General features: G+C 41.1%; 1 protein-coding gene across 7 annotated transcripts in view; it reads right to left on the bottom strand.

Moving 5' to 3' along the window:
• The window catches only part of lrch1 (leucine-rich repeats and calponin homology (CH) domain containing 1), a 93722-nt gene extending 82374 nt beyond the window's left edge, over positions 1-11348 (bottom strand). For all 7 annotated transcript variants that reach the window (XM_042425482.1, XM_042425487.1, XM_042425483.1 and 4 more), the window contains exon 1: positions 10978-11348. In XM_042425482.1, coding sequence (XP_042281416.1) covers positions 10978-11203 — 226 coding nt within the window. In that variant the 5' untranslated portion in view covers positions 11204-11348. The remainder of the gene's footprint in view (positions 1-10977) is intronic.
• Positions 11349-14059: the final 2711 nt, after the last annotated feature.

Raw genomic sequence — 14059 nt, 5'->3', positions numbered from 1 at the left:
ACTGGAAATAGAGAACAGTGATGGAAACAGAAGGCAGAGTGACTTGTTTCTGTTCACTGCTCTCAGCCCTGGTGCTCAGTGTTAGCAAAGTCAGCTAAACAACTTTTTTTTTTTTACCAGATGCTGGTAGACTTCCCCTATATGTATAGTCCTGAGTGACTCACTGTTCAGTAGGAGAGACGCTCCATGGTGCACTAATGACTGAACAATGACTGATGAACAAAATGCATTAAAGTGTCAGTCTTACAGGTAAAACATGAAACTTGAAATGTAGGCTGTTATAGGAGGTCAGTGTGGTCTGCTGCTCTGCTCTGCAGGTGAGCTGGACTGGACTGTAACTGGACAGAGGCCAGTTAATAATATATTTCTCACAGCTGCAGGTGAAGATCAGTAATAATGTTGAGTATTTAAAAAAACAAAAATTATCTATAGATAAGACACTCGTACATGACAAATTCAAATTCAAATATTCTGCAAAAAAATGCTGATTCAGTTACAGCCCGAGAAATTACTGTGACTTTTAAAACGTTAAACAATGTGTTTGTGAACTGTTTTTTAAAAGATTGTTTACATGTTCAGTAGGAACCAGTGGGTTTGGAGCTGGGAACCACAGAGACAGATTAACACATTGTTGGTTTTGGTCTTTTCTTGAATGTTGCTGACAGTGAGAAAACTTTGCCAGCCTTATCCTTTAAGTTGTCAAGCAAATCTAAATAAATCAAAGAACAATAAAAGGCTTTAATAACTTTTAAGGTGCCATGTAAAGATATAGTGGAGTAATGGTGACCTGAGCAGTGAATGAAGTCACACTCCCTCTGTGTGTGTTGTTATCAGAGCTTCTCTGTTCTTTGAAGTGGTTACTGCACCGGCCGTGCATGCATGTGAGCGTGCATGTTAGTACATTTGAGTCCTTCTGTGTCTTCCACGTCTGTTTCCAAGATGGCGGCCGCATCACAAACTTTCTCAAATTACAGCTAAAGATTACACTAAAAGCATTTGAAGCGAGAAACAGACGATGCAGCAACAACTGTGTTATACTGTGGGGTGTCTGCCTTCTGTATTTCAAACTATAACTGAATTTTAAGGGTCAGTCTGTGGGAGGAGGCCGGTGTTTCTGGGGTTAACCGCCTGTTAAGATGAGCCGAACTGAAGCTCCACTTCTGCAGGTCAATATAAACCATCAACAATGTTCTATTCCTCTCTTCGTGTGGGAGACACCTTCACATCAGACTGCAAAACCACATCATTTGTCATCTGACTCACAAGTAAACACACAGCAGAAGAAGAAGTCAGAGTGAGCTGATGATAAATTGGTGATCATAAGGCTGTAACTAAAAATTTTAATTATCAATTAATGTTTTTTTTTTCAGTTAATCAATTAACGGTTTAGTCTAGAGAGTGTCAGGAAATAGTGAAATGTCCAAAGTGACATCTTCAAAAGTCTTGTTTTGTCTGACCAACAATCAAAAAGTTTTCAATTAACAAGAAAATCAGCAAATCCTGATAATTACTAACCCTAACCCTAAAGCTAACCCTAACGCCCTGATGCCCTAACCCTGACCCTAACGCCCTGACGCCCTAACCCTAACGCCCTAACCCTAACGCCCTGACCCTAACCCTAAAGCTAACCCTAACGCCCTGATGCCCTAACCCTGACCCTAACGCCCTAACCCTAACGCCCTGACGCCCTAACCCTAATGCCCTGACGCCCTAACCCTAATGCCCTAACCCTAACGCCCTAACCCCTTAACCCTAACGCCCTAACCCTAACGCCCTAACCCTAACGCCCTGACGCCCTAACCCTAATGCCCTAACCCTAACGCCCTAACCCCTTAACCCTAACGCCCTAACCCTAACGCCCTAACCCTAACGCCCTGACGCCCTAACCCTAACGCCCTAACCCTAACGCCCTAACGCCCTAACGCCCTGACCCTAACCCTAACGCCCTAACCCTAACGCCCTGACCCTAACCCTAACGCCCTAACCCTAACGCCCTAACCCTCACGCCCTATCCCTAACCCTATTTGACAAATGAGAACCTTATTAATTAGTAGAACTGTTGTCCTGTCAGTCGAATGATGTGTTATTTGTTTCACCACTATGAAAGAAGTCCACCTACAGAAATTGCATCACGAGATGATTGAGGGAAAGTAACGCTGCGGTGATGAGAAATGGGTAACAAGGTCAGAAACTAGAAAGAATCTGAATGGGTGTGCAGATGAATAAAAGCCTTTGTTTTACAAGCAGAGTCTGGTGTGAAATCTACTGCACAGCTATTTTTATCTGGATTTGTGTGACCGATGTGAGCAGGAATGGAGTTCAGTCAGAATTATAAAAAAAAAAAAGTCCTGCAGATGGATTTAACATGAAGCACAAACGTGTAATCTTATGTAATCTCTCCCTGCATGGTTCAAACAAACACACACACACACACGGACTTAGGGGATGTTATTTCTGTCAATATGACTTAAACACACATACAGTATTGGGCTGAGCTCTCTCTGTGTATGTGTCGGGGTGTGTGTGTGTGTGTGTGTTTGTGTGTGTGTGTCTGTGTGTGTCCACTGGAAAAACTGCCAAACACTGCAGAAATGTGTATTGTCTAGAGCTGGGAATGTGGTGGGAAGCGGGCTGCTACTGGTCACACACACACACACACATAGCAGATACACAGAGTTAATACCCAGTCATTTTCTGCATTGTAGAACAGAACAGAGTACAGCAGGAAAGAGGCAGTCAGAGTGTTTCTATATTATTCTTCTTCAAGCATCTGTAGCAGAAACTGCAGTATAAACACAAAAAGTGAAAGAGTGGAGGGTCCTGCTACTAAGAACAAAACTGAAACATATTAATGAAGGTTCTCCTTACCGCACATCACACTGAACTCATTTGTTCCATGGAACTACACTACATGTTTACCTTTCAAACCTCAACAGGTTGGCAGTTACAGGATAACACACACACACACACATACACACTTGCATGGCTGGTTGATACCACCATATGAGTCAGTGAAGCAGAGAGCAGACTGACTGGTTGGTTTGGTTTGGAAATCACCCTCCTTCACCTTTCTGTTTCTGGACTTCATCTCTGAAAAAAAAAAAATCCCCCACAACTCCAAGGATTCACTGCTTCCTCTTCCTCTTCGCCCTATCATCGGTTGAACTATCTGTCATGAAGGTGAGATTCGAGGAGTCGAAGGAGACGTGCAGTATGGACAGATCATCATTTTCATAACAGATTCATCTTTTTTGTGTGTAAAATGTCAGAAAAGATGCTGAGCCCACAGTGATGTCTTCAAATGTCTCCAACAGTCCAAAATCCAAAACTATTCACTATTTACAAAAATATCAAACAGAGAAAAGCAACAAAGCTCAACATGAGAGAAGCTGGAAGCAGAGAATGTTTCATGTTTCATTTCATTTGTTGCTTAATTCTGTGTTAATCATCTTATCAGTAAATCATTTCAACACTGTGCCCTACATCTCTGATTATATTAAGCCATTGTTGGCAATCTTGTGAATCAATAAGCTAGACTGTTGACATATTAGCTACAAAACAAGCATTAGCATCTGGTTCTTTTATCTATAAAAAGGTTCTCAACTTAATTTCTATAAAATGTCTTATTTCACAATGAATAAACAGCAAATACAACAATATCAAAATGAGAGCTGTAACAATTAGTCAATGGACAGAAAATGAATTGGCAACTTTTATAAATACTGCAAATGGCAACACTTGACTCTACAGCTTCTTCCATGTGAGGATTTTAAACTTTAATGTTTCCTACATATCAGTTGATCACACAAAACGTGACATCTGAGCACTTTGGCTCTAAAAAATCTTATAACAGACATTTTTCACTATTTTCTGACATTTAATACACAAAACAATTAATGGAGAAAATCATCAGCAAATTAATCAATAATGAAAATAATCATTAGTTGCTGCCATAATAACAAACGACCTTGCATACTATGAAAGAAGATCCTATTCATATTGTCCATCCCATGAAAACCTGGAAGTAGAAGTCTCCATCAGTCCAAAAAACCTCCATGAACCAAACATGCATAAATACATGTTCAGAAAAAAGATGTAAAAGCAATCTGGGGACAATTAGAACCAGTCCAAAACAGAACCAGTCCAAAACAGAACCAGTCCAAAACAGAACCAGTCCAAGAAAAGAGCCCCCGTCCAGAATGTGACTCAAACAGAGAGACAGCAACACTGGCAGCTGCTGACTTCTCCAGTCATAGCAGCTCATTCCACATGTTCCAGATGTTTCTACCTCCTTGTGCTTTTATCTCAACTTCCTCATTAACGCATTTTTCACCTGTGATGATGATGATGATGCATCACATAATCAGAGCTCAGAATAACACATGCTGACATGTAAAATGTTTTACAGAGACATGACAATAAAAATCAACAAATGTATTAATCTTTAAAAAGCCTGAGAATCAACAATTTGGGGTAAAATGTAAAAACTTAACAGGAACATTACACATAAATAAAAAAGCCATCAGTGTGACCAGTCATGTCTGCATGATGACTATAGATCTGGGTCTTAAGATGGGATTTAAACATACTAACTGGAGAGGAATTAAATACTGAGCAGCAAACACCCCTGGAAGTGAAGAGCAGTGATAGGTCGGCAGATGTGAGGGGTCTGGAGGTGGAGGAGGGGAGGAGATCAGAGATATAAGCCGGTGCTGGTCCACGCAGTGCTTTAAAAACAAATCAAACTATCTTCAAATCAATATTGAGAGGCCAGTACTGCTTTCTCCAGCTTCAGGAGAGATGAGGCAGATTCCTACATAAAGACAACTGGAATAGTTGAAGTTCTTATTTACAAGCAACATCATCAGAAGCATGAGTCCAATACTTCATAAGATCAAAAGGTGATAAAGGCAGTGAAATGTATGAAATATAACTTGAACAGTATAAGAAGCTGTAGAAAGACTAGAAATAACATATGCTGCATTTATCATTTCTAGTTATCATCACATCACACAGTTATTGTTATTCTCAGCTGCAGTGATGGAATAAAAGTGTAAAAGCATCGACAGCGTCAGAAATCATGTTGGGAATGAAAGAAACAGTCGTTGATTATATAATCCTGCTGTCCTTTAAAATGATCTATTGCTCTTAATTATCTGTCCCTTTATTGTGAAGTCAGTGTGTCCATGTCAGGATCCTATAGGAATGATGACTTCACAGTGATCTGTTTTGACCACGCTGGTGTGCACACAGGCTGTTATTCTCCATTGCAGTATTCTCCAAATACTAAATATCCTGTGAAGAATCAAGAAGTCAGCGAGTGTGACCAGAACGACGTCATAGACCCGAAAAAGCAACGGAAGAAGAGATGGTGGCTGTCTCTTTCCATGAATTTAAGGCCATCTGACTGAACCTGTGGTCTCTCAACTACAGCCTGGTTAAATGAGCCGGCTTCATCATACCACAAAACTTGAGTTAAGCCCAAAGACAGCTGGAGAGCCAGTGATGGTGCTGTGTGGTACTGGCTCCTGCTGCTTCACTGCTGTTAGCTGTGTTAGCTGTGTTAGCTGTGTTCGCTGTGTTAGCTGTGTTCGCTGTGTTAGCTGTGTAAGATGTGTAAGCTGTGTTAGCTGTGTTAGCTGTGTTAGCTGTGTAAGCTGTGTTAGCTGTGTAAGATGTGTTAGCTGTGTTAGCTGTGTTAGCTGTGTTAGCTGTGTAAGCTGTGTTAGCTGTGTAAGATGTGTTAGCTGTGTTAGCTGTGTTAGCTGTGTTAGCTGTGTAAGATGTGTAAGCTCTGTAAGCTGTGTTAGCTGTGTTAGCTGGAGGAAGGTGTGTTAGCTGGAGGAAGGTGTTGGTGGGAGGACGGTAGAAGGAAACCAGCTCCAGTTTGTCTTTCACTGCAAGTTGAGGCTTGTGTGGCTGCTGATATGAAACTAGGCTGAACCACAGTGTGTCTCTTTTATGTGTGTGTGTGTGTGTGTGTTGCTCCTGCATGCAGCATTCAGCAGATTTGTGTAAGACATTTGTACGTGCACATGAGTGTGTGTGTCCACCTCGTGTTCATCAGTCACACTGACTCACTCTGTTCCCTCTCATCTCATTTCCTTTCCTTTCATGGGGGTTAATCACAGTTCTCATGGGATCAGAAACACACAGGACACAACTATGAGCTAGCATCAGAGCGGCGTGTTAATGTAGCACTAAACTAAGTAGATGTTGACATGTTCCCTCCAACAGCAGCCAATCTGTTTGACTCTGAATCATAAAACTGAGACACCTGAACAAGCAAGTCTGCAGGTCACATTCATAAACTCTACAATCATCACCATGGGATTGTCTGGAAACAGAAGTTCTCTATATATATCCGAGCTGCCATGTTGCATTTTTTTTCCCTCATGAAGGAAATGATGTTTCCAACCTTCAATCAGCAACAATAAATCTGTTTCATTCCTATTTACTCACATCACTGAACATTGACTTGCTTTGGGATTTAAACTGTTGCAGACAAAACAGTTTGAAGTTGTCACTTTGTGCTCTGGGAAATAATAATGAACAGTTTTTTACTATTTTCTGACAATTTATGGAGTAAACTATTAGCTTATTAATCAGAAATCATTAGTAACAGTAACACATACAGCTTTATTATAGAGCCATGTGTGGTTTTACACTTGATGTCTGTGGAGATTTTCTGTAAGAATGTACAAGAAGAGGAAGGAATCAGTGATCAGTATTAGATTGGATCAATGATCAGTACACAGACACTACACCCTCAACTTAAAGCTTCATTCAAAAGACCACCAGATATGAAACTACACTAAAATAATGTCACTGCTGCAAACCACACTTGCTATTGAGCACGCTAGCATGCAAGTACAGTGCTGGAGCAGAGAGAAACTCTGAGTATGTGCACAAAAAAACAAACTATCAGTGTCTTGAATCCACATGCAAACCCCCCCCCGATCCATGGCTCCACTTCATCCTGCTGTCTGTTTCTGTGGTTACGTAAGCCACGTTTCTCTTCAGTGCACATAAACAAAGTTACAGAGTACAGTGATCGAACATCACTAAAGACTCTCCAGTCCTGTAACACAGCACTGAAAGATTTGAAAAGAATCCACAGCGAGGTCTCTTCCCAGTAACACTATGACTGAGATCATCCACAGAACTCGCTGTGTAAGACTTTCTTCAGGACTATTTTTGACCAAAGAAATGATTTGTTCACAGTGAGGTCATTCTTTAGTGCCTCGAGGAGCTCAAACTCAGTTCCATTCACCTCTGTTGTGTTCAGATGTCAGCCAAAATCTCTCATAACAAAACCAAAACTATCTGCATGGAGGAACAGCACTGGAGCTCAGTGAGACAACTTAGAGGAACCGAGTCTTTTAAAATGTGATGCTACTGCTGGCATGATGTGAGCAGCCTGCAGCTAAGTCATTACTGATTTACTGCACATTAAAGCAAATCACTTTAATCAACTCCTCTCTAAATCAGAGCATATAGATCACTCACACTCCTTGTGCTACGATCAAAATGCTCCTTCTTTTCCAGAGAGTCTTAACAAACCACTTCATAACAACAGCTTGATGAAGGTTTCTTATCTGAAAACGGTACACGGTCACAACAGGATGAGGAAGCAGCAGCTGCTTGACCTCTGCCAGGTTGAAGTCATGAAGACCGTCGCTGCTTCTAGCCTTCAAATGTCATCCATCCCTTATCTACTGTGTACCTGCTTATGCTGGTCAAGTGGCAGGGGGGCTGGAGTCTGTCCCAGCTCATACTGGGTGAGAGCAGGGCCACACTGGGCTGACACAGACACTCACATTCATGCCTGTGGGCAACAGGTTTGGTGCCATTCAGACATCCTCTGGTGTGTTTGCTGGTTTAATGCAGGTCATTTAGGGAAGTGTGAACATCAACAGTCGGACTCTGGTGCATCTAGACCGCCTCGGTGAGCTAAGACTGTGGTGCTGTTTGCTTGTTGTGGGAAAGCAAAAGAGAAGAAGCACATCACTGTGTGAGGATACGCAAGTGATCTTAGAATGAATCCAAAAGCTAAACTACTGTTAAATCTATCTGCTGACCATATTTATACAAGATCATTTGGTTACCATGATAACATAAATGCATCACAACAAGCGCAGGCTTTTTCCCTGATCAATCAGAAAGGAGAAAGGAGTTAAGTGTTTCTCAATGAAAAGTACTTTGTCACTATTTATTACATTAAGGCCCATTTTTAATGATTTCTTCAGAAAAGATACATGAAGATCATTAAAGTGCTTCATGAGCTGCTGTTAGTCACCAGAACTGTTTTTGCCAACGAGGGTCCATGTAGAGCTGATTAGAGGTAGGCCATATAGTTTTAGGATAACTATATTTTTGACGATACACACGTGTGTGTCTACAGAGCTACAATATAAATACAGTTACAACATAATTGTAATAACATCATTTCAGCTGGAGCGTCTGTGTTCAGTCAGTGTGACAGATGTTTTAGAGGAGCAGACGGAGGCAGAGCCTTTGATCACAGTCTCTGATGTAAACAGACCTGCTGTAATGACGTTAGTCAGCTGATCTATACCCAACTGTAAGTTCACTTTATTGGGTAAAACGTGTCCAGCTGGTGATAACGAAACTAACTTCAGCCTGCTGAAGTGCTGACTGTACTGTCACTTTTCCCTCTCACATCCCCGACTGGCAGCACTGTTGGCCTCTACTCTTCCCAACTTTTAAAAACGATGTTCACGATGTTGCGACATGCTGTTCTAATGAATCTCCACAATGCAAACATATAAAGGTCATGATCAATCAATCATTGTCACCTGAGCTACATCAGATCCTGATGCGACTTGTCTCATGATTTAATGTGACTTCTAGATGATGGAGCATGTTGTATAGAGCCTCTGCTCTTCATCCATGAAGGTAATGTTATCAAACCAGAGATGGACTCCTCCACAGCAGAGGCTGCAGCAACCTCACATTCACTTTCAGACATGTGTGTTGCTGCTGTGCACAACATCAATACATCAAAGCCACACATTACCCTAAGTATCATCAGATGATTCATTTATACAACATTAAAGGTACTGTGGGCAGTTTGTGATCTCTAGTAGTGCTATGGAGGAGTTTTGTTACGAGTGGGTCACATTTGGTTTGTCTTGTGCACAATCGTACACAGTCCTGCCAACGGTTTCACACTATTCCAGTGATCTACAGGTGGCTGGAATGCACCAAAGAGAGCAGCATAGACAGTGAAGAAAAAGACTGCAAAATAGTAAACATGACGTAAACAACGCAGAATTTAAAATACTTACAAACCCGCTCCAGAATACACACAGTGTGTTTTGGTGAGTAACACTCAAAGCAAAAATAACTGTTTGTTTACAAGAAGATCTAAACTAAATGTAGTATCATCATGGACAGTATCATGAGCACTATCATATGGCATGCCCCTCGCACTGACCATGAATCCAATCCATGAGTTACTACCTGTCACTTCCTATGACTTCCTGTTGACAGCTCTTGGTATGTTTGTAAAGACAGAAGTGTGAACATGAAGCAGACCAGAACTGAAAGGCAACAATGAATCTTTAGCTTCCTTGATCTGGACCAAATGAACCAAACTATAGGTGTGAAAAACACCTCAAGAGTCACCAGTTCACCTTCATCTGCATGTCTTTGGGATTGTAGATGGAAACCGGAGCACCGGGCACACGAGGAGAACATGCAAACTCCAGACAGATTCAAACTCAGGACCTTCTTACTGTGAGGCAACACAGCTAGCCACCGCAGCGCTATAACACCCCACGTTAACAGAATACTAAACTATGCAGAGGTGGCAGTGTACAGCCTAGTGCTGGACCATATGGACATAATCAAATATCACCATATTTTTGACCTCGATATCCATATTGCAACAATATTGTAGGGATGACTATTGGTGTTTTCACCAAATATTTACATGATGACATTTTTGATAAATAATCATCACTTATATGGATATAATGATTAAGTGTGTAAAGGCAAATAACACAACAGCTAGAACAGCCAAGTAAGTTCAGAGAGTGACATCATTTCACTGTAATGCAGCCTTTAAAACCAGGAAAAGACAACACTCAAACCATATCTTGATATTATGATCCAAAATCTAAGATGATATCTAGTCACATATCAGGATATCAATAGAATATCGATATATAGCCCAGCCCTAGTACAGCCTGTAGACTTCACACCTAACAGCTAAAACTGCTTTCATGAATTCATCACCTCATGGATGCTTTTGCCACATTTTATCATATTGCTAATGGGTTTTTTTTAAATACACATTTCCACACACCTTTCACTAGTGACCATAACGTAAACTATGTGTTGTGATGATTAACACTGAGCTCAGCTCCTCTGTTCCAGTAAATCAAACAGTGTGGCTGGGTGCACCCTGCTCTCCATGCCTGTTTACAACTGTAACTGGATTAAAAGGAAGTGGTGGGGAATTCCACTGCGGGCCCACTGAGCAGCTAGATCCACGATAAACATTTCAACATCCACTTCCACTGTAGTCCCCCACACACACACACATCATCTGTAGACATGTACAGCAGGCTGGACACTGACGATATGTTCCATGTGTTTTATGTGTGTGTATACAATCTTCCGGTTATTCCAGGTTATTTAGTGTCAATGAGACCACACATCTGCCAGCAATGATACTCAAATTCAGCTGTGCATCTGGTCCAAGTGAAAAAGTTCAATTCACATATATTGTTATTCAAATGACCTATGGGGAGATGCATTTAATGCAACCACTGAGGTCGGGGCTCAATGACTACGTTAAACACGCTCTTTGGGTTATAAATGGGTAACGGAAATGCCAGAGCCATAAATAAAGTACAACGGTCACTGAAGCAAGCATCCACGCTGCTGTAACGCGTTACTGAGAGTCGTTACCGTTCAGCATTGGTTAACCGAGGAAAGATGCCCTACCTGCCTCTACCGTGTCCGTCAGGTCATGGTTGGCGGCTGTCCGGGGAAACTCCTTCAGTTTTCGGGAGCTGAGGTTGAGTGCGCCGCTGGCCGCCGCCTCCTCCAGCGCCCGCTCCAAGCCCCGGTTGGGAGGCAGGTTGGCGCTGCCGATGTGAGTCTGGATCGACGGAGAAGAACCGAGCTGGGAAAGAGGAGTACGAGCCGACTCCGGTCCCAACGTCGCCATAATGTTTCCCCCTCTTCGCGGTTCTCCGCTGCGTGTGTGTCGGTTCTGTCCGAGAGAGAGCGAGCTTACGTTCAGACAAACAGCGGGACACAGACGCGCCGCGCGTTCACGTTCCTCCGCGTCTGCCGCCCTCCTCCCTGCGCGGTGTCAAGCGTCAAAGTCTGCGACGCGACATCCGGTCATCAAATACCCGCAGTATATTAGAGACGCTCTTTACCAACACAAACGGTAATGTTCAACAAACTAAACAAATAATAAATAGGTAGACACAGAAATAATAATAAAAACCTTCATCTGCACCGTGATTGAGGTCAATTAGAAAACTGTCTGAATTATAGTGATGACTATAAATCCAGCAGGAGAGGATATCATTAAAAAAAGGGAAGGTGCCTCTCCTGATAATGCCAGGATATTGTCTTTTTTCATATTTGAGTCTTTTTCACCAATGATTATAGTGAATTCTCAGAAACATCCTCTTAAGAAGAAACAGAATTTAAACAAAGAAAAAATATGTGAATTTTAATGGACACCATTCAAACCAGTTAACTTGGAAGGATGGCTTCTTTTCAATTAGTCACTTTCATTTATTTTGAAAACAGGCCTGCTTCGTGTCCGGTCTCACACTGCATTTCTTCGAATTGACGCAGTTTTCTCACTGCGGCTGCGTACTGAGCTGCAGCTGTGAAACAGCAAAGAAAAAAAAACTCAGCAGTGAAAACTCAGTTAACAGTGACATCTGCTGGACAGGATCAGTGCAACATGCTGAGTAGCAGAGACATGACAACTTCTGCTTTGTCTGCGCCAAATAGATATTTCACTGCAATTTCTTAATTCTCCTGTGTTGTCACTGTAATATTAGTCGTAGTTGACGAAGTTATGGTCCTGTTGATAACAGGTTTATGGGCCCCTAAAAGTCTGTTAGGGGCCCATAAACCTGCACGATGCAGCAGAGGCCAAGATATCCTGCCTATTAATACCTTAAAGCCTAAAAATACTGGATCATACATTTCCCATGATGTAACTCTGTGGCATCTATCACACTTCCTTTGTTTGGTAAATGTCAAAGTTTTTCAAACTACAGGCCTCAGCTTGTAATGCAGAAATTCTGTTAAAGATTTGTGGTCTTGAAGCCTAAGCCAACTTGAGACAGCTCCTCCCAGAGCCACATAAGAAATCAAACAACTGTTTTTACAGGCTGAGTAGTACTAACCATGATGAGTAAACTGAATGTCCATAAACACAGCTATTGACATTTGTTTAGATCAATGATCATAACTGTAGAGGAAGAGATACACAATGTTTCAATGCTACTTCTGATATGATACCCGGAACCAACCACTAAATGATACTTTAAAAAAAAAAAAAAATTTACTTGAAATATAAAATAAACATTCTTTATCTATGAAGCCCTTTTTTTGTTAAAAAAAAAAAAAAAAAAGAGGCCAAACTCCTCAAGTATTAAACAGCACTTTGCAGACATAAAATAGTCCAAAATTATCATATCAAAGGATAAAAAGATTATAAATCTTACCAGCTTTACTATGCAGTTTTCAGTACTAATGATCCCCACATTTGGACTGTCAAATTATATTTTTGTTGGCTGTCAAACCACAAATGACATGTTTAATAGAGGTTGCACAGAATCATACTTTGTGTTGCAAGTAAAAGCCCTTATTTACTGCCATCTGGTGTTCATGTAGAGTGTGTGTATGTGTGTATGTGTGTATGTGTGTATGTGTGTGTGTGTGTGTGTGTGTGTGTGTGTGTGATAGTGAAAGAACTCCATTGGGGAGCTGGAGAGCTGAGTCAACTGATTACATAACAAGCTTGCATCAGCAGATATACAGTGCTGTTCACTGATTACATTATGTGGGCCAACAAATGTTTGAATTTCCGTACTTGTGAGGACCTTTAGTGACACAATATATCCCTCAGCCCCTAACCCTAGAGTTAACTTAACTCTAATTCTAACCATAACACCAGACCAAATCTTAACCATCAAACAGCTATTTGAAAAAGTGAATCATTTCACTTTCCAACAAGACTCTGTAGCCATACTAGCAGCTCTATGAGACTGTAGTTAAGCACAGCGGTGCTTTGAGCTAAATGCTAATATCAGTACAGTAACATCCTCACAATGACAACACTAACATACTGATGTTAAGCAGGTGTAATGTTTACCATGTAAACCATCTTAGTTTAGTGTGTTAGAATGCAAATATTTGTTAATTAGACACACAAAGTGCAGCTGAGGCTGATGGGCATGTGATCCATTTTGCAGATTTTTGTTCACAAACCAAACTATTGGACAAATTTAAATGCTGACCATAATTATTACAGTTTATCCTGAGGGGAACATGAATGTCTAAACCAAATTTCATGGTAATGCATCCAACTGTTATGGAGATATTTCACTCAAAACCAAAAATGTCAACTTGCTAGTGGCAATAGAGGAAAAGTCAGTCAAACGTTAAGGTCGGAGGGCTTCATCCTCCGAGGGATCATGATTGTCTGTGTAAAATTTCATTGCAATCCATTGAACAGCTGTTGAGATATTTCAGTCTGGACCAAAGGGGTAGAGCCATGCTGCTAGCATAGGAGAAAAAAATGAACCAGTACTTTTAAAACAAGTGGAAAGTTTAAAGAAACAAAACTGTGTTGAATAAATCTGTTAGTTTGGAGATACTGCAACAATGTTGGCAACAAAATTTTAAGAAAAAGATGAATGGAGAAATTTAAAGGTTTCATTTTTGGGAACATCTTCCCATAGGAATCTGCCCGCTAGTGACAACAGCACAGTAGGTCCGACTGTACTCTACGGATCAAATACATTTTGAGACAGATACTTAAAGACAC

Source organism: Thunnus maccoyii, chromosome 11 (genome assembly GCF_910596095.1).
Source record: "Thunnus maccoyii chromosome 11, fThuMac1.1, whole genome shotgun sequence".
NCBI classification, from domain to species: Eukaryota; Metazoa; Chordata; class Actinopteri; order Scombriformes; family Scombridae; genus Thunnus; species Thunnus maccoyii.
The sequence above is the reverse complement of the archived record's forward strand: the minus strand, read 5'-3'. Positions and strand labels throughout refer to the sequence as shown.